The sequence below is a fragment of the Grampus griseus genome (genome assembly GCF_964374135.1).
Source record: "Grampus griseus genome assembly, chromosome: 1".
NCBI lineage: Eukaryota > Metazoa > Chordata > Mammalia > Artiodactyla > Delphinidae > Grampus > Grampus griseus.
The window spans coordinates 108,962,981-108,985,016 of NC_139017.1; the positions used below are offsets into that span (position 1 = coordinate 108,962,981).

Below are 22,036 nucleotides of genomic sequence, written 5' to 3' on the forward strand. Positions count from 1 at the left end.
ATTTGGGCAGTAGTGAAGTAAAACAACCTGATTTGGTACGTAAGAATGATCACTTAGGCAGTAGAATAGACAAGTTAGAAGGCAATGGTCATATTTCAGATGAGATGACCAGGTCCCCTTCTCTGAGAGAAGTACTACAGTTATTAACAGCATTGCTCATTTTCCCACTTCATAATCTTTACAGTCTTATATACTTGTATTTCATTTTCCTAGTAAGATTGTTAAAAGGCATTGTTGCCTATAATTAGATCTTGAGCTGAATTACTCTGTGGAGATCTAGCATCACTGTCAATGCATTTCTATTATACAGATCTCTCAAAGTAATCATGGATGTTGCTGGATTTTACCACAATTGCCTTTGAAAATACATATAAATTCATCACATACTTACCATCTTGTCTGAGTACTTGTGTCCTTGATTTTGGGGACTACTTGCATGCCAACATCTCTCTCAAGTTGCTTAAGGGTAAACTTTTTATCTGGGTAGGCTGTACATTCAATATAGGCATCTTTTACCCTGGAAGCATTCTGGTCACTGAACTTAACTGGGGCACCAAATTCACTTCGTTTTCGAGAAATCATATATGTAATCTGCAACACATGTAAGCAGTACAGGAAACAATCGAGTCTCTGGAGAAAAATGATGTGTGGTCGATAACACTGGTGCTCTGCCCACATCCTCTTGGACCCCTTTGTGTACTTTCTGTGCACCTTTCCAGGTCCTTTTGCTCTCTGTTCCCACAGCCACCAGCCACCTACCTCTCTTCTGTGGAGGATGCTCTAGAGCTACCGGGACCACTTTGCCTGAAGGTACAAAGAACAGGAAGTGACTGGAAGTTTATATCCAGGCCAGCAATGGACTGATGGGAGACATATGGAAGCCCATCTCTTTTGCTTCCGTTTGGGACAACTCTGAGGTATAATTTACACTCCAGAGCTCCCTAGAGGTGCAGGCTGAAGCCTTCACTCTGCCAGAGTTTTGTCTGAGAGTGCACCCTTGCAGGGCTTCTGTCTCGGTCCTGCTGCTTTCCTATTCTCTTATGGGGCCCTTTCATAATAAATCACTTGCACACGATTGCTCCTCTCAGGGGCTGATCTGGGAATGCCACTTGGTTAGTTTCCTAGGGCTGCTGTAACCACATACCACAGACTAGGTAGCTTAAAACAACAGGAATTTATTCTCTCTTGGTTGTGGAGGCTGGAAGTCTGAACTAAGGTGTTGGAGGGTTGGTTCCTTCTGAGGCAGAATCTGTTCCCTGCCTGCTCCCAGCTTCTGATGTGATGGCCAGCAATCCTAGGTGTTGCTTGGCTTGTGATACATCACTCCAATTTCTGCCTCCGTCTTCCATGGCATTCTCCCTGTGTCTCTATGTTTTCACAGGAGCGTCTTCTTATAATGACGCCTGCTGTATTGGATAAAACTCCCCTCATTTCCTTTCTGAGGTACTGGGGTTTAGGACTTCAACTTATCTTTTGGAGGGAGACACAGTCCAGCCCATAACACCCCCCTAAGACAGTGACCATTCTTCTATCAAAAAAAGCCATATCCCTGCAGCAAACACAGCAAACCACACTGATCCCTCGGGAATACGTGTTGCTCAGCTATAGGGAGGTGACGGCTAGACATCATATTCAAGCTGCTTACCTCTTTTGTGGATTCTTTAACCGATTCTTCCTCAATTTCTTTTTCACTGCCCAGAGAAACCCATGGTTTAGAGATAGGTGGCTTATAAATATATATGTCTTCAGGAATATGCTCTTTACATTCTTCTTGCTCTTCTGGAACTTCTGGAGGCTGCAATAAAATAAATAGGATTCTAAAATATATTACCAGGGCTTCCCTGGTGGCGCAGTGGTGAAGAATCCGCCTGCCAACGCAGGGGACACAGGTTCGAGCCCTGGGCTGGGGAGATCCCACGTGTCGCGGAGCAACTAAGCCCGTGCGCCACAACTACTGAGCCTGAGCTCTAGAGCCCGTGAGCCACAACTGAAGCCCGCACGCCTAGAGCCCACGCTCTGCAACAAGAGAAACCACCGCAATGAGAAGCCCGCGCACTGCAACGAAGTGTAGGCCCCACTCACCCCAACTAGAGAAAGCCCGCGCGCAGCAACAAAGACCCAACGCAGCCAAAAATAAATAAATAAAATAAATAATAATAAAAGTTTTAAAAATAATATATTAAAAAATAAAATAAAATATATTACCAGAAAAAAACCTATGGCTGCCAAAGGGAAAGGGGGGAGGAATAAATTAGGAGGTGGGATTAACATATACACACTACTGTATATAAGATAGATAACCAACAAGGACCTACTGTATAGCACAGGGAACTCTACTCAGTATTTTGTAATAACCTATAAGGGAAAAGAATCTGAAAAAGAATATATATATACATATATACACATATGTATATAAAACTGAATCACATTGCTGTACACCTGAAACTAACACAACATTGTAAATCAACTACACTTCAATTAATAAAAAAGAGATAAGTTCAGCAAATATATATACATATTACCAAATTTAGGTTATAATTACACATGTATATTTTGCAATAAACTTTGCTTTTATATAAATTCGTTAAGCTCTTATTATTTTTCTTCTTTGTTGGTTCATGCTTTTCAACTATGAGAGGGAAACTATGTAAAAAAAAAAAGGAAGAATGACAAAAAAGAAAGAGATCAAGGATATATATATATATATATATATATGTATATAAAGAAGATGAAAGAATCAAGAGGGGAGAGGAAAAAAAGGAAAAGATGTGTGGTAAGAAAAAAGCATTTACTGTATGCGTTTAAGAATATGGAATGCTAAAACTTGATAAAATATAAAACTAATTTTCTCTGATTTAATGAAATGTTTTTCTGATGAGAGGATTAAATGTATGAATAAATATGATATCCGTTAAATTATAAACAGCAAATGTTTTTTAAACCAAGATGTCCACAAGAAGATATACAGACAGATAAAGATATAGATACAGGTACATATATAGATATATAGATGTTCACTGCTACTTTATTCATGATAGTGAAAAAATGGGCAACCAAATGAATATCAATAGGGAAAAGGGTTGATACATTTTGGTATAGTCAGAAGATAAAAATCTCATAAAACAGTTGCAATGAACAAACTCAATCTACATGTATATGATTTTAAACATATCAACATGAATAGATCCTAGAATTTTACAATTTGGTGAAAAACAAAAGTTGCAAAACAAGTTGTATAATACAATTTTATATAAAATTTAAATGAAAGAAACAATAAAGTGGAGCATTTGTGGAGCATACATGCATGGTAACAGTATGAAACCATGGACAGAAGACTATATAACAACCTTAGAATAATAGTTCCTTATAGAGAGAAGTTAGAAAAATTGAATTAAGGAGGATATAAGAGGCAGTAAAACATTATCTCTTATATTTTCTTTCGTTTCAAAAGAATTTGAAGTAAATATGATAAAATATTAACATTTGTTAATTCTGAGTGGTGACTGCATAGATATTTGTTTCATCATCTGTGCTTTTCTATACACTTGAAATATTTCACCATAATAAAAAAATTAAAACACAGAGTAAAGCAATCATAAAAATAAAACTGAAAATGTTAAGGCTAACTGAGAAATTATTTCAAATGTAAAAAGTGTTCGATATTTTAAAATTCTATGGCTTTCCTTTATTTTTCTTGCTTATTGGACAACCACACAAACCCCTCTGTCTCCCTCAGTTTGACCAAACCTCCCCATGAGGATGCCAGACCGGAAGGCAAGTGTCAGAAACCTGTTGCCTTTCATGACCACTTGGAACGCAACATTCCGAAGGTGAACTGACTTCCTTTCCTTGGAAACTACCATTCTTTTATATTCTGCTTATCTTTGACACCCTGTTCCCCTCAATTGCCCACTGACCAAGTTGTCCTTTAAAAATTTTGCTTTTAAATAATCATAGCAAAAATTTATGGAGCACTTAGCTTTGTGCCAGGCACTATACAAAGGGCTTTACCTGCATCAACCCATTTAATCTTCACAACAGCCCTATTGGTGCCACCGTTTTGCAGATGAGAGGTTCAGTAGCTTACCCAAAGTCATGGTGATGGCAAGAGAAGAAGCAGGAATATGGGCCAAGGAATGGCCGAGAGCAGTGGTACTCCAGATTTGTTGTTTCCAGTCCCACTGGGTAAATGAAGGGCAAATAAGTAGAGTATCTGCTACCCTGAGTTGTCTGAGTTAGCTCACCCTTAGCCCACCTACTCTAGGCCCCAGGGAATCAGAGCTGAACGAGAATAATCATGACCATGTCTGGGGTTCCCCCAGAGGTACTGCTTCCTTCTGACAATCAACAGATTGCTTAGGGTGTGCTTACATTTAAATAGTTTTCCTTGCCCTCTTCAGTTCCAATAAGATAAAAGTTAAGCCCATATTTGAAGTCTTTGTCGTAAACAAGGAGAAGCTCATCTCCAGGATATTCCTACAAAAATATAATCAAAACAGAAGGTTAATGTTCAGTAGTCATTCAGTTTATTCAGATTTGACACAAAATTAATATTTCTTTGATCAATCAATCATAGAAGATAACCATAGTGCTAACCTATGGTTAATAACCTCAAATTGCAAAGTTATTTTATTAACTTACAAACGCTCTTAAAACACAATGCATCCAGGGAAACTTACCATGCAATTTTATTTCTAACAGGAAAAAAAGGAAGCATTCCTTTTATTTGGTATTGTGCTCTGTAGCATGTTTGCGGACAAATCAGGACTAAAATTATGAATTAAACAATTAAAGCAGTATGGGAAAATAAGGGTAGGTTCCCTTTCTAGCTAAAATTGGGCAAGGATGAGCTTTTCTGGGTGTGGAGTAAGACAAAATGTCACAGATAGGAGTTCGCTTTTCACAAAGGGTCATCAAGAAGGATTCCCAAGGAGGGATGGGCAAGCTAGCATTTGCCCAAAGTAATGGGAAATGCCAGATTTGAACTCAGAAATCTCTCCAACTTTTGTGATTATGTATCAGGAACCTCTTGAGGTAGGACTGAAAAATAAAGAGGGATACTGTACTTACCTGAATAATTTTTTTGACTGGGTAGAAATCAGATACTGCAGCTCTGTTTTCAAAGTCTGCAAAAATATCTTCTTTTCTGATAAGTTTATAAGGTTGTTCATCTGTGACATCTTCATCTATTCTGCAGTTAAATATCTCCTGGGTCTTGCTAGTTAACACTAAAGGATAAATTTCTGGATGACCTGGGAAAGGCAAAGTGGAATTTGGACATTAAATATAACCATTTAAAATATTAACACTAAGAAACATGCAATTGTTTGCTTTAAATAATTGCCTTGGTTAAAATTTTAAAAGACTTTAAAATCATTGTTCATATTTTTAAAGTAAGTTTATCCATTATAAAAAATGTCAACAAATGAACTTATTTACAAAACAGAAACAGACTCACAGACTTAGGAAACAAACGTATCGTTACAAAAGGGGAAATGTGACAGCAGGGAGGGATAAACTGGGAGTTTGGAATTGACATATACACACTACTATACTTAAAATAGATAACCAACAAGGACCTACTGTATAGCACAGGGAACTGTACTCAATATTCTATAATAACCTCAATGGGAAAAAAATCTGAAAAAGAATAGATATATGTATAACTGAATCACTTTGCTGTACACCTGAAACTAACACAGCATTGTAAATCAATTATACTCCAATATAAAATAAAAAATTTTTTTAATGTCAAAAAGATAAAAAGATGAAAATAACAATTCCCCATAATTCTATCTCTCAAGAGAGAACCTCTATTAATCGTTTGCTCTATTTCCTTCCAGTCACTCCATATATAGTATCTTAAATGAAATTCTAAATCCTGCCTTTCATACTTACTATTATGTCACTAGAATTTTACTATGACATTATATAATTTTTCTAATGCATCATTTTAAATTAATGTAATTCTATAGCATAATTTTTAACTGTTCTGTTGTTGGTAAGCATTACATTTTTTCTCATTTGTTTCTAGTGATTATAAATAACTCTACAAACAAATATATAGTTTATAAACTTTTATCACATTTCAAATTATTTTCTTAGGTTTTAAAAAAAAATTTTGTGTGTGGTTTAACATTATATTTTAAATCTGAAAGAAGACAAAGGTCAAATTCTCAAAACTAATACTTAAGATCTAATGAATAACAAAAGCGTAAGAACCAAGACAGTTATATATGATGAGAATGTACAGAAATGGCCTGAATGACCGTTGAAAATAGCAGTTCATATTTTTTTTTCAGTTATACATATACATGTATCTGTTCTTTTTCAAATTATTTTCCCAGGATAGGTTGTAAAAGTGAAATTATTGGTTCAAAGGTATTACCACCATCTTAGGCTCTATCAAACCTGTATTGCTCTCCTAAAACACCTCCTCCCTCACCCCTTCACCTGTTGCTCTCTCTCACCAGGTGACCCTGCTTCCTCTCACAGAGAAAATTCTGTGTCTGTACAGCAAAGAATCCTGTGATGTCCCGCAGCCCTGCCCACCAGCTCATCAGCACAGGCCCCGTCTTTCTGCCCTTCCCCCCAGTTCGAAGACCTGCCTGCCCCTCTCCACCCTTCTCAGCCCATCAACTCTTCCTCTCCCGTCAACCTTTCCTACCTCTGCGCTGTTTGCCCTCAGCATGCTGATTTGCTCAATGGTCTCCCGTTTTAAAGAAACTTCCCTTGACCCTAGATAGGTACCTCTGCTCCCTAGGGCTCTTTTTCAGTCAAACTTGTTATTCAGTTCTTCACACTTTTTTTTTTTTTTAAATTTATTTATTTTTGCCTGCGTTGGGTCTTTGTTGCTGTGCACGGGCTTTCTCTAGTTGTGGTGAGCAGGGGCTACTCTTCATTGCGGTGTGCGGGCTTCTCATTGCGGTGGCTTCTCTTGCTGAGGAGCACGGCCTCTAGGGAGAGCGGGCTTCGGTAGTTGTGGTGCCTGAGCTTAGTGGCTCCGCGGCATGTGGGATCATTCTGGACCAGGTCTCGAACCCGTGTCGCCTGCGTTGCCAGGCGGATTCTTAATCACTACGCCACCAGGGAAGCCCTAGTTCTTCACACTTTAAAGCTACTGACTTTCCAATTAGGTTGTATTAGTAAACCTGGAACTGGGGAGGAAGGTGAGGTAGGGAATCTTTCTTCCCTCCTCTGGTTCCCCAGTCCCAGAATTGCCCTCAAAAGAGGAGGGAGGGGAGGTTCAACAGGCTTCCATTCCTGTTCTTCCTGTCCCTTTGCCCCCCACCCCAGGTCAGTCCTGGGCAGCAGCAAGCCCTGGGACAGCAGATGGAAGAAGACAAGTTATCGTTTTGCGTCAATCTTCTCTCTCAACCCTACCTCTCATTTTCTTATCCTTTTTATCACCATCAGCTTCTACCACCCCAGGTTCAGTTCTGCATTTATCCCCAGAACTCCCTCCCCCAACTCTATGCTCCGGGGGCCCCAGAACCCACTCCCATCCTCTCCAGGCCCCCCACACCTGGATGTCCCAACATCCTCCCTCCCACTGCTCAACAGGTGCGTCCTCGAGGTGAAAAGTGCATGCAGCCTCTCAAGTAGGAATTTTGAGCTTATTTTCCCACAGAAACATTGACCCCTCGCCCTGGAAGCTCTATGATATGATTATTCAGGTGATTATTAGTGACCCTATGCATAACACTGATTATGTATGGAAATATATTCCAAATTGCAATCAGTTGGCATAATAAACAAACATTTGGAATACAAGCGGTTCATAAATTAGGGACAAATTGCCCATTTTTATCTCCCCTTAAAATACTAACCCTAACACCTGCATGTAGAGGATGCTCAAAGGCAACTGTTTTTTGTTGTTGTTGTTGTTTGTTTGTTTGCTTCAGATCATATTTATTGTGGGGTTCGGGGTGGGGATCTTGGGGTTAGAGTGCAGCAACTGTGGCTGGCGGGATAAGCCGCTCTCGATGTGCCTGCGGGAGCTGTCCAGGTGTCAGGGATGGGATGGTCCAGGGCCAGAGGGCACGCAGGATCCCGGGGGTGCTTATGACAGGAAGCAGTGTGCTGGCGCCTGGGATGAGGGGGTCTCCAGAGCTTCACACACAGCAGGGCCCCCAGCACGCCCTCGGGGGGGACCTCAGGGCCCAGATCCTGGCTGCTGGTGAGGCAGAGGTGACGTTGCAGGGCAGCCACAGCCTCGGCGTCTGCCCCAAAACAGCTGTTGACTCGATTCACATGCAAGTTATCCTTTAAAATCACACTGCCAGCCGTAATTTGTAGAGTGTCCGATGCATAACAGCCCTTGGAGTTTTGTCTTGGAAAACCACTAGGTGGAACTGTGAGACCCACACTGAGCTGAAGCCAAAAAGGAGGTGGCCGCCCTTCATAAACAGAGGTGCTCACAAAGACCAGAAAGCTTCCTACCCTTCACAAAACTGGAAGGACACTGACAAAGATGGTGTTCTATGTCACCTGCTCCCACTAAACATACTTCAAATCCTACTGGCTGGATATTTGTCATAAAAATAATCCTTTTACACTAATTGGGCTTTTTCAAGGCAACTTTAATAGAGGATCTAACATTCCTTTATCTAGAAGTTAGCAGTAGTAGTAGCCTGTTTCTGGCTGGGGTCGGGAATCGGTAATAACTGCAGGCAACTCGTAGCCAATAGACTACACAGAACTCCTAGAGTCTAGTACCTCCGTGCCCTACCTGAACAATGGCCAAACTAAACAGAGCAAGGCCTGACGCTACTGGCCACCCCAAGGGTCTCTGGCTAAACTCAGTGTAAGAATTGTTGTTATTTAGGCTTTGAGGCCTGCACTGAAGATAGCACTGTAGGTATGTAACAATGAGGCTCTGGTGATTAGCGATGAGATGGGCTCTGGGCTCAGTTGTGCCTCCAGCAGAGTGGTCCAGGAGGGTGAGAAAGATGTTGGCGCAGAGGAGAAGGGCTGCCTCCATTTTTTAGCTGAGAAAACTGAGGCCCACAGAGTCCAAGTAAGGTATCCAAGGTTGGGGGCTGGGAGTTAGAAATAGGGGAGCTAGGATCCAAACCAAGGTCCCTGCACTGTAACTAGCAGGCCATACCTTCTCTCAAAAGTGTGAACACAGGGTGAACACAGGGCTTCCCTGGTGGCGCAGTGGTTGAGAGTCTGCCTGCCGATGCAGAGGACACGGGTTCGTGCCCCGGTCCAGAAAGATCCCACATGCCGCGGAGCGGCTGGGCCCGTGAGCCATGGCCGCTGAGCCTGCGCGTCCGGAGCCTGTGCTCCGCAACGGGAGAAGTCACAACAGTGAGAGGCCCGTGTACCGCAAAAAAAAAAAAAAAAAAAAAAAAAGCGTGAACACAGCAGAGCACAGGAGATGGTCCTCCTCCACCTTCACAGATAGTCAGGGAGGTAAGAGAGATACACTGTATAGGATGCAGTGAATGACAGTTATTCACTTGGTAGAGCAGGAGCCAAAGACAGACTCAAGCTCCACACAACTAACTAGCTCGGAATCTTGCTGTGCGAGCAAGGAAGAGGCCGGTGCAATATAAATCATAGGTCACACATCAGTTGTCCTGTATATTGAACCAGAGTATGTAAATAAGCCCCGTGCATTTCATCCATATCTTTTTTTTTTTAGCATTTTGGTTGTTGTTTACTTTAAAAAAAAGTTTTATTGAGATATAATTGATAAATAATAAACTGTATATATTTAAAGTGTACAATTTGATAAACATATGCATTTACCCATGAAACCATCATCACAATGGAGATAAAGAACAAATCTATAATCCCCAAAAGTTTCCTCCTGCCCCTTCTCCCAGCACCCCTCCTCACTCCCAGGTAACCATTGCTCTGCTTTCTATTGCTATAGATAAGTAGTTTGTTTTTTATGGAATAGTTATAAAACTCACCTCTCTGGGCATCTGCTTCCTCATCTGAGGAATGAGGTAGTGATACCTACCGCATGAGCTTGTTGCAGAAGTTAAATTAGGTAGTCCATGCACATTTCCTTAAAAATTGCACAACACTTTTTGTTTGTTTGTCTTCTTTTGCTCAGCACAATTATTTTGAGACTCACTCATGTTGCTGCACGTAGCAGTAGCTCATTCCTTTATATTTCTGACTAGTATTTCATAAAAGAAAAAATGAATTAGGCAAAGATTTCTTAAGAGTTACAGTTTGGGGTGTTGTATCTCAGAAATCTTTGCTAATCCAAGGTTACAAAGATTTTTCTCCTATGTTTTCTTCTAGAAGTTTTATAATATTTGGTTTTATGTTTAGGTCTATGATCCATTTTGAGATAATGTTCGTATATAATGTGCGATATGGATTGAGGTTCACTTTTTTGCATGTAAATATCCAACTGTTCCAGCATCATTTGTTGAAAAGACTATCTCTTCTCCACTGAACTGCCTTTGTACTTACTTTCGTTGAAAATCAATCGACCATATATATGTGAATATAGTTTTGGACTCCTTATTCTCATTCACTGATCTTTCTCTATCTTTTTTTTTGGCCGCGCCGTGCAGCTTGTGGGATCTTAGTACCCTGACCAGGGAATGAACCCGGGCCCTTGGCCGTGAAAGTGCGGAGTCCTAACCACTGGACCGCAGGGGAATTCCCTATTTCTCTATCTTTATAGTATTTTGTTTTTATACTAACAACAGTAAAATGCAAACCTTCTTTGAGACAGCGCTCTGTAAGGAAATGTGCATGGACTACCTAATTTAACTTCTGCAACAAGCTCATGAGGTAGGTATCACTACCTCATTCTTCAGATGAGGAAGCAGAGGCCCAGAGAGGTGAAGTTGTTTGTGGTCACACAGTCATTAAGTGGCAGAATTATGATTCAAACCACGTCTGTTTAATTCCAAAAACTGTGCTATTAATCACTTGTGGTAAACAGAATAATGTCCCCCCAAAGATATCCATGTCCTAATTTCTGAAACCTGTGAATATGTTGCCTTACATGCCAAAAGGGACTTGCAGGTGTGATTAAGTTCAGGATCTTGAGATGGGAAGATTACTGGGCTCCTGAGGTGGGTCCAATGTAATCACAAGGGTCCTTATAAGAGAAAGGCAGGAGGGTCAATGCCAAGGAAGGACATGTGACACGGAGGCAGAGGTCTACGCCAGAGAAAGATTAGAAGATGCTATGCTGCTGGCTTTGAAGACAGAGGAAGGGGCCAAGAGTCAATGGACACAGGGAGCCATTAGGTGAAAAAGGTAAAAAAACAGATTATCCCTTCCGAGCCTCCAGAAGGAACCAGCACTGCCAACACCTTGACTTTACCCCAGTGAAAGTAATTTCAGACTCCTGATTTCTAAAATTGTATGATAACAAATTTGTGGTAATTTGTTATAGCAGCAATAGACCATTAATACACCACAGATACTCTAACCTGTATTAAAGTGTGACTTATAATTTGGGTAAATTATTTAACTTTTGGGAGTCACAGCACCTCCATCTTGTAATGGCCACAGCAATGTTACTTCCTAGAGCTGAAGGGATGAGGGGTATGCCGGGCACAAAGCTGTTACTCTGTAAATGTTAACTACATGTAAAAATCATACCTCTTCTCTAGAAACCTCCAGACGTTGCCTTAATTAGGAGACAGTTTTTAGCTAGTCTATTGCTCCCTTGGTTCCTTGGTAGGAGAGGGAAACCTAGTCCCCTGCAGCATAACAGCCACAAGTCCTGAGTGACAGCTGACAATGTCAGACCCCACATCAAGGAAGTCAGAGGGTCCTGGTGTTGCCTGAGGGGAGTCTGGGGGTGGAGAGAGAGGCTGTAAAATAAGGGGATGCTAAGTCAAAACCTACCCTCAAGTCTCACTACAAAGTGCTAAGATTTCTTTTTCTTTTTTTTTTTCTCCTTAAAGAAACATACTCACATCTATTTTTCAGCCCATATACTTTCAGCTGACACCTCTCCACCAGCCCATTCTCAGGTCCATGGATTTGCTTACCAGTTAATTATTTAGTCAGGAAATATTTACTACGCAGCTACTATGTGAAAAGCATGGTGCTACTGCCAGGGTATACAATCTAGAGGGGGAGACAGACATTAAATAGATAAATATACTCAGAAATACATAAGGACAAATGGTGACAAGTGCTCTCTAGGAGAAAACAGGGTGAGAGATAGAACATAGAACTAAGGAGGGTGGTAGTGCTGGTGGTCTGTCTAAACAGGAAGAACAGGGAAAGCAATTCATTCATTTATTCAGTCAATCAATCAACAAATATGTATTGAGTGCTTATTCTGTATCAAGATAGGCATTGGGGTAGAGGGGTGAACAAGAGTTTCTGTTCCCCTGAAGCTTGTGTGTGTGAAAAAAAGAGAGAGAGAAAGAAAGAGAGAGAGAGCACACACAAGGGAGGGCCAGCATGGGTATGTATGTAAACAGCTACGTGTTATAAGTGCATAAACAAATAAATATGCTCCATCCTCATTCATAAATTTTATATTTGCAAATTCACTTGCTAAAATGTATTTGTAATCCCAAGATCGATAGTTGTGGCGCTTTCATGTTCATTAGTGGGCATGCTTAAAGTGACAAAAAATGTGAATTGCCTGATGTGCACATTGCCAGGTAAGGTCAGACAAGATGATGCTCTACCATCTTCCGTGTGCTCTCATACTGCAGTGTCTTTCCACTGTCTATATAGTACCACATTTTTCACATTTTTGTGCTTTGTATTGGTGATTTGCCTATTTAAAATGGTCCCCAAGCTTACTGCTAAAGCGCTGTCTAGTGTTCCTAAGTGCAAGAAGGCTGTGATATGTTTTACAAGAAAACATGTGTATTAGATAAGCATCAGTCAGGCATGAATTATAGTGCTGTTGGCTGTGAGTTCAATGTTAATGAATCAGCAATATATATTAAATAAGTCATCTTTAAAGAGAAACACACATAAAACAAGGTTATGTATTAATTGGTTAATGAAATGTTGTGACCAGAGGCTTGGAGGAACCTAATCCTGTATTTTCCCTAGGAGTAATGGTTCAGTATCTGCTAATTCAGCGTTTGCAGCAACTGTATAGAACTTCCATGAATAATGAGAATTGACTGTAATTTAACTTCAGAATTATAAGTGCTATGAAGGTAATAAAATAGGGTACTAGGTGAAAGAAATGCCTTCAAGGAAGGCCTCTTGCAGAGATTAGATTGGAGTCTGGATCTGAATGATGAGAAGGAGGTAGGTGCATGGAAGGCTTATCCAGGCATTGGGAAGAGCAATAGCAAAGGTCCTGAGGCAGGAACAAATTCAGTATGTTTTGTGCTAAGTAAGGCTGATGAGCTGTAGATGGAGGTGAAGGATAGAGAGACAAGGTCAGAGAGGAAGGTGGAGCCAGGACCACTATAAGAACAAAGAAAAGCCATGGGAGAGTTTAAGCAGGAAAGAGCCAAGTCAGAGGGTTTCTGTGTGCAGAATGCATTGAAGGAGGCTGAGTGGAAGCAGGGATACTGGTTAGGGATTAAGGATCTAATCTAAGTGAGGGATGTGGAGGCTAAGGTTGCAGCTGTGGAGATTATGTGAATTGAATGGGTTTGAGATATGTTTTAGGTGTTGAATTGACAGGACTTGGTATGGTTTAGATGCAAGTGAGGAGGTGTTGACGGGAAGAAAGGGGTCAAAGATAACTCCCAAGTTTCTGGGTGGTGCATTCATTAAACATTTGTTGGGCAGCACACCCAGTTCCAATGCTATTTATTGTTTGCTAACATCCTCCCACCACCTCCCTGCCTTCACACACCACACCTGCAACCCCTTTGCTCCCTTGGCCTGGCCACCATCATCTCTTTCCTAGATTGTTGCAATAGCTTCCTAACTAGTCTCTGCCTCTGTCTTTGCCCCTGCAATTCCCAAAAGAGTAGCCAGGGTGGCCCTTTAAAAACATAAGTCAGTTGTTTTTGGATGGAATGTCCTATAAATATCAATTAAGTCCACCTTGTTTAATATATCATTTAAAGCTTGTGGTTCCTTATTTATTTTCATTTTGGATGATCTGTCCATTGGTGAAAGTGGGGTGTTAAAGTCCCCTACTATGATTGTGTTACTGTCGATTTCCCATTTTATGGCTGTTAGTATTTGCCTTATGTATTGAGGTGCTCCTATGTTGGGTGCATAAATATTTACAATTGTTATATCTCTTTCTTGGATTGATCCCTTGATCATTATGTAGTGTCTTTCTTTGTTTCTTGTAATAGTCCTTGTTTTAAAATCTATTTTGTTTGATATGAGAATTGCTACTCCAGCTTTCTTTTGATTTCCATTTGCATGGAGTATCTTTTTCCATCCCCTCACTTTCAGTCTGTGTGTGTCCCTAGGTCTGAAGTGGGTCTCTTGTAGACAGCATATATACGGGTCTTGTTTTTGAATCCATTCAGCCAGTCTATGTCTTTTGGTTGGAGCATTTAATCCATTTACGTTTAAGGTAATTATTGATATGTATGTTTCTATTACCATTTTCTTAGCTGTTTTGGGTTTGTTATTGTAGGTCTTCTCCTTCTCTTGTGTTTCTTGCCTAGAGAAGTTCCTTTAGCATTTGTTGTAAAGCTGGTTTGGTGGTGCTGAATTCTCTTAGCTTTTGCTTGTCTGTAAAGGTTTTAATTTCTTTGTGAAATCTGAATGAGATCCTTGAAAGAAATTAAAGATGATACAAATAGATGGAGAGATATACCATGTTCTTGGATTGGAAGAATCAACATTGTGAAAATGCCTATACTACTCAAAGCAATCTACAGATTCAATGCAATCCCTATCAAACTACCACTGGCATTTTTCACAGAACTAGAACAAAAAAATTCACAGTTTGTATGGAAATACAAAGGACCCCGAATAGCCAAAGCAAACTTGAGAAAGAAAAACGGAGCTGGAGGAATCAGGCCCCCTGACTTCAGACTATACCACAAAGGTACAGTAATCAAGACAGTATGGTACTGGCACAAAAACAGAAACATAGATCAATGGAACAGGATAGAAAGCCCAGAGATAAACCCATGCATATATGGTCACCTTATCTTTGATAAAGGAGGCAAGAATATACAGTGGAGAAAAGACAGCCTGTTCAATAAGTGGTGCTGGGAAAACTGGACAGCTACATGTAAAAGAATGAAATTAGAACATTCCCTAACACCATACACAAAAATAAACTCAAAATGGATTAAAGACCTAAATGTAAGGTCAGACACTATAAAACTCTTAGAGGAAAACATAGGCAGAACACTCTATGACATAAATCACAGCAAGATCCTTTTTGACCCACCTCCTAGAGAAATGGAAATAAAAACAAAAATAAACAAATGGGACCTAATGAAGCTTAAAAGCTTTTGCACAGTAAAGGAAACCATAAATAAGATGAAAAGATAACCCTCAGAATGGGAGAAAATATTTGCAAATGAAGCAACTGACAAAGGATTAATCTCCAAAATTTACAGGCAGCTCATGCAGCTCAATATCAAACAAACAAACAACCCAATCCAAAAATGGGCAGAAGACCTAAATAGACATTTCCCCAAAGAAGATATAGAGATTGCCAACAAACACATGAAAGAATGCTCAACATCATTAATCATTAGAGAAATGCAAATCAAAACTACAATGAGATATCATCTCACACCGTTCAGAATGGCCATCATCAAAAAATCTAGAAACAATAAATGCTGGAGACGATGTGGAGAAAAGGGAACCCTCCTGCAGTGTTGGTGGGAATGTAAATTGATACAGCCCCTATGGAGAACAGTATGGAGGTTCCTTCAAAACCTAAAAATAGAACTACCATATGACCCAGCAATCCTACTACTGGGCATATACCCTGAGAAAGACATAATTCAAAAAGATTCATGTACCACAATGTTCATTGCAGCACTATTTACAATAGCCAGGACTTGGAAGCAACCCAAGTGTCCATCAACAGATGAATGGATAAACAAGATGTGGCACATATATGCAATGGAGTATTACTCAGCCATAAAAAGAAACAAAATTGAGTTATTTGTAGTGAGGTGTACGGACCTAGAGTTGGTCATACAGAGTGAAGTAGGTCAGAAAGAGAAAAACAAATACTGTATGCTAACACATATATATGGAATCTAAAAAAAGCGGTCATGAAGAACCTAGGGGCAAGACGGGAATAAAGACACAAACCTAGTAGAGAATGGACTTGAGGATATGGGGAGGGGGAAGGGTAAGCTGGGACAAAGTGAGAGCGTGGCATGGACATATATACACTACCAAACGTAAAATAGATAGCTAGTGGGAAGCAGCCACATAGCACAGGGAGATCAGCTGGGTGCTTTGTGACCACCTAGAGGGGTGGGATAGGGAGGGTGGGAGGGAGGGAGACGCAAGAGGGAAGAGATATGGGGACATATGTATATGTATAACTGATTCACTTTGTTATAAAGCAGAAACTAACACACCATTGTAAAGCAATTATACTCCAATAAAGATGTTAAATTAAAAAAAAAGTAAGTCAGATCATGTTACCTCTCTGCTTAAATACCAACAGCTCCCCATCCTAAAAGCCAAAATCTTTACAATGACCAGCAAGGCTTTTAGAGATTCTTCCTCCCCACCCTCACTGTCTCCCCTCTGTTTCTAAACATGAAGTGCATCATCTAAGGCAACTCTGAGAAAAAGTTTCAACAACAACAACAAAAATAAAAGTTGTTGGAATAAGATTATTTAACCTCTAAAAGTAGGAACCATATTAGTTCGGTTGTTTAAGTTCTAGTTTATTTGCTTAAAAATCAGCCTCTTTCCTTGAAATAGCGGAACCCCACCGTAGCATACAGATAAATATTGCCCATGATCAGAGTTTGAAAAATACTATTTTAATAAAAGTAATGACTTGCAGACAACACACTTTACAGTTATAAAAGGTCTCTCAATAATCATACAATGTTGGATTTTTAAGGGACTGCTTGGTCCAAGTCTATTTCTCAGTTTGAAATTCTCTCTTCCACTCTTACTTTTTATTTTTTCTTTAAAAATTTTATTTTATATTCCAAATGACATGATGTAACTTTAGTCCATGCACATTTTGATCAATCATTTCAATCTGTAATATTCTCCCTTGCTTATTGCATATTAAAATGTAGTAGAACTGGGGACGTAAATTCTAAATTGTATTTTCACTTACCCATGCTCTCCATATTCACAGGTTCTGCTTCTTCACTAACTAGAATATAATAAAATGACGTCAAATTTACATTTTTGAGTCGAATATGTATCTTAGTTTACTACAATCTTCTACCAAGGCTTAAAACATAAAACATAAGGCAAATACACAGTGAAGACTTAAGCTATTTTATGAATAATTAACTAGAAACTGAATAATTGTCTTTCTTACAGAATTATCTCATAGTGATATATTTGCTATGACATTTATGATATGACATTTAATTGATATTTTAATGAAATGAATAAAAATAATAATAAATCCCCGTGTTTTGAATTCCACTTGTGTTTGACTTTATGACAGCAAAAACATTTATTTGAGACATAAAACCATGATCGTTTTGGCTGCTAATATATATACGAATACTAAACCCATAAAAATCCCATTGATGAAAAAACAGTCCTACCAGGTAACGTTATTTTGGTTTTGCCACGTTTTGAGTGCTTTTGTTTTTGACGTTTTGGAGCCATGGCTCTAACTTAGGCTGCATAAAGAGAGAATATCATTAGTAAATTCTGGTTTACAGTTCCAAATAGTAAGCATTATCATTTAGTAAACATAAGAATATGTTTTCTAAGTTTTGCCCTCAGCTAAATCAACATGTATCTTCACAGAATGGGTGTTCTGTGACCACAGGTTTATTGCAACAACAATCTTCCTAATGAGATCTTGCCATTCCAGCAGAGCCATTCAACTGAAGCACAAGGAGGTGACCTGCCAACACTTCAAGGTTTCTGCCACAGGCCCTGCCATGGAACCACAAGAGAGGACACTGGATCCCCTGCCTCTTGCTCCTGTTTCCATTCCAGGGAGCTGTTTTGCACTGTCCTGTGCCTAGCTCCCTGTCAGGTGACCCAGCTAAAAACACAGGCTTAAAGTCCATGGGCAGACACAGACTCACCATGTGCACATACATACATAATTTTTAAATGACATAATTTAAATAGTACTTTTGTCCTAGCATAGGTACATGTAACCACTGTGTCCTAATTTGCACTGTCAGAGAATACCTCCAAAGGTTTGCTATGGAATTACTCATCAATTCTGACAGGACATAGTATGGCCAAGATCACTGCCGTGACACTAAATTCTTGTCGTCTCCTCAGTGATCACCTGTGTCCCATCTTGTTAAATGATTAGGAGTGTGATTTCAGGAGTCTGACCAGCAGGGTTTAAAAACAGACTCTACTTTTATTTAATATACATTTTTTTAATTGGGGTATGGTGGTTTTACAATGTTGTGTTAGTTTCTGCTGTACAATGAAGTGAATCAACTATATGTATACATATATCCCCATATCCCCTCCCTCCCACGCCCCACCCCCCAACCCACCCACCTAGATCACCAGAGCACCAAGCTGACCTCCCTGTGCTATACAGCAGGTTCCCACTAGCTATGTATTTTACACATGGTAGTGTATATATGTCAATCCTAATCTCTCCATTCATCCCCTCCCCCTCCCCCTCTGTGTCCACACATTCATTTTCTATGTCTGCATCTCCATTCCTGCTCTGCAAATTGGTTTATCTGTATCATTTTTCTAGATTCCACATATATGTTTTAATATATTTGTTTTCTCTTTCTGACTTACTTCACTATGTATAACAGGCTCTAGGTCCATCCACATCTCTACAAATGACCCAATTTCATTCCTTTTCATGGCTGAGTAATATTTCATTGTATACATGTACCGCATCTTCTTTATCCATTCATCTGTTGATACACATTTAGGTTGCTTCCATGTCCTGGCTATTGTAAATAGTGCTGCAATGAACACTGGGGTACATGACTCTTTTTGAATTATGGTTTTCTCAGTGTATATGCCCAGTAGTGGGATTGCTGGGTCATATGGTAGTTCTATTTGTAGTTTTTTAAGGAAACTCCGTACTGTTCTCCACAGTGGCTGTATCAATTTACATTCCCACCAACAGTGCAAGAGGGTTCCCTTTCTCCACATCCTCTCCAGCATTTATTGTGTGTAGATTTTTTGATGGCCATTCTGAGCCGTGTGAGGTGATACCTCATTGTAGTTTTGATTTGCATTTCTCTAATCATTAGTGATGCTGAGCATCTTTTCATGTGCCTCTTGGCCATCTGTATGTCTTCTTTGGAGAAGTGTTTATTTAGGTCCTCTGCCCATTTTCTGATCGGGTTGTTTTTTGGATATTGAGCTGCATGAGCTAAAAACAGACTCTACTTTTTACCAGCTTAGTGACCCTAGGCAAATTATTTACCTTCTAAGCCTCAGTGTATTCATCTGTCTAATGGGGATAATAATAAAACCTACCTCACAGAGTAGGGTGTTAGGAATTGAGAAAAATTTGCATCATCATCAACTCAGTCATCTGAGACTGGTTTGCCTCATTATAATAAGCCAACCCCAGGTGGAATATTATTTCATAGCCCACAGTCAAAATATCACACGTATTGCTTTATACCTAGTCCTTTGATTACTAAATCTTGACTAAAGTGTGGGTGCGTGTGTCTGTGTGTTTGTGTATATACGCTTTTCCCTTCAGATTTTTCACATGTATTTTTTCAAATGGCAATAATGATTTTAGTAATAATATTCTCATGTTTATTGAATACTGCTATGTGCCTGGCACAGCTCTAACTACTTTACCTGCATTCTTTATTTAATTTTAACCACTCTTGTAGATAGGCATTTTATTAATACTATGATATTCATGCTCATTTTATGATGTGAAAACAGAGGCCCCGAGAGGTCAGGTAACTTGCCTGAGGGTATGTGCAAACTGCGGATGGTGGAGTCAGGGTGTGATACCAAGCAGTCTGGTTCCAGTGTCCATGCTCTTAACCTTTGTATGAGACTATCCCTTGGATTTCAGTGATAAATAGTTACTGTGTTTCATTACAAATGAAGCTACTTAAAAGTATTGTCTTTACCTAGAAAGGTAGGATTTTATTATTTAATCAACATTTTACGATTCTGACAATTAAGGAATTTCTACTTTTTAAACGTTGTGCCATGGACGGCTCTGATCCAACATTTCAGCCTCTCAAGTGTCCTTCATCCCACTTCCCAGACTTAGTGTAATTTCAAACCTTGAAACTAATCTGTTTTCTCAGAAGGTTCTTTATCAATGTACCCATCTCCATATTCGATTTCAGCTGTATTTGACTTAAAATACACAAAAACACTGTGAAGCTCACCCAAACCCACCCTACATGTGTGCGCACACACACACAGTCACCCCCACCACCACTATTTATTCCACAAATATTTATTGAGTGACTATAATGTGCCAGATGATTTCCTAGGTGTTAGGAATACAGCTGTGAAAAAATAGGTAAAACCCCTGCCCTGATAGAGCTTATGTCCTAGTGGGGAGAGAGCAAAGAAAGAAGCAAAATAATTGGTACTTCAGATGGTGATAACTATTAAGGAGAAAAATCAAGTAGGAAGGGAGAGGGAGTGTAGGAGTGGGGAGGTCACAATCAGGGAAGACCTCATTTAAGTAACGTTGGAGCAAAGACCTAAGAGAAGGGAGAGAGCCAGAAATACAGATATCTAGGGAAAAAAAGGGTATTTCCAGGCAGAGGGAATGGTAAGTGTAAAGGTTCTGGGGCGAGTATGCTTGGCACTTTTAAAAAAACACAGGTTGGCTGGAGTGGAGTGATTGAGGGGAACAATAGGAGGTAAAGTTGATCAGAGAGGTAAAGGGGGTATATATTACAGTAAGTCCCCGACATACGAACGAGTTCTGTCCCAAGAGCGCATTCTTAAGTCCCATTTTGTTCATAAGTCCGACAGAGTTAGCCTAGGTACCCAACTAACACAATCGGTTATATAGTACTGTACTGTAATAGGTTTATAATACTTTTCACACAAATAATACATAAAAAACAAACACACACAAAAAATATTTTTAATCTTACAATACGGTACCTTGAAAAGTACAGTAGTACAGTACTACAGCTGGCATACAGGGGCATGTTCGCATCTTTGAAAGTTTGCAACCCGAAAGTTCATATGTAGGGGACTCACTGCAGTCAGCTTTGCTGTAGTAACAAATACCCTTTAACTCTCAGTAACATGCAACAGCAAACATTTATTTCTTCCCATGTTCTGCATTATGGCTGTGGGTGAGTTGCTGCTTCAAGTCTTATTCTGGGACACAGGCTGAAGGAGCAATGCCTATCTGACACACACTACTTTCACGGCAGAAGAAAAAGTGAGAACTAATAGAACCGCGTGATGCTTTCTGAATCTTCTCCTTGGCACTGGCACACTGTCCTTTTTTCTGCTCACATTCCATTGGCTCAAGCAACTCATACAGCCAATCCTGATAATGGGAGAAGAATGTATACTTGCATAGGAATGGGTCGGAATGTATGATCCTCTTAAAAGGAAGGTTAGGTAATAAGGGCAATTATGTAATATACCACAAGGGAGCTATGTCCTGGATAAGGACTTTGGGTTTTACTCTGAACGAGGTGGGGAGCTTTGGATGGTTTTGAGCTGCGGAGTTACTTTACTTGACCTGACTCACATTTTAAGGATCACTATGGCTGCTGTGTCTCGAAGACTGTAGCAAGGAAAGGGCTGAAGCAGAAAATCCAATTAAGAGACAAGTCAATAATCCAAGAGAGAGATGATGGCAGTTTAGATAAGGGAGGTGAGAGGGGGATGGAAAAAGTGATTGGATTCAGGGTATATTTTGTAAGTAGAGCCAACAGGATTTGCTGATGACATGGATGTAGGGTCTGAGAGAAAGAAAGAGATCAAGGATGACTTCAGTGAGTTTTGCTTAAGGAAATGAAAGTATGGGGTTGCTGTTTATTGAGATGGGGATCCCCTGGGAAGA

General features: G+C 39.9%; 1 protein-coding gene across 1 annotated transcript in view; it reads right to left on the reverse strand.

Annotated features, from left to right (window-relative positions):
- Positions 1 to 17,676, reverse strand: part of DNAI3 (dynein axonemal intermediate chain 3) — a gene marked incomplete at both ends in the record, with an annotated part of 71,786 nt that extends 54,110 nt beyond the window's left edge. The window contains 6 exons of the mRNA XM_082664941.1: positions 392 to 591; positions 1,646 to 1,795; positions 4,372 to 4,476; positions 5,071 to 5,252; positions 17,168 to 17,206; positions 17,613 to 17,676. Coding sequence (XP_082521067.1) covers positions 392 to 591; positions 1,646 to 1,795; positions 4,372 to 4,476; positions 5,071 to 5,252; positions 17,168 to 17,206; positions 17,613 to 17,676 — 740 coding nt within the window. The remainder of the gene's footprint in view (positions 1 to 391; positions 592 to 1,645; positions 1,796 to 4,371; positions 4,477 to 5,070; positions 5,253 to 17,167; positions 17,207 to 17,612) is intronic.
- Positions 17,677 to 22,036: the final 4,360 nt, after the last annotated feature.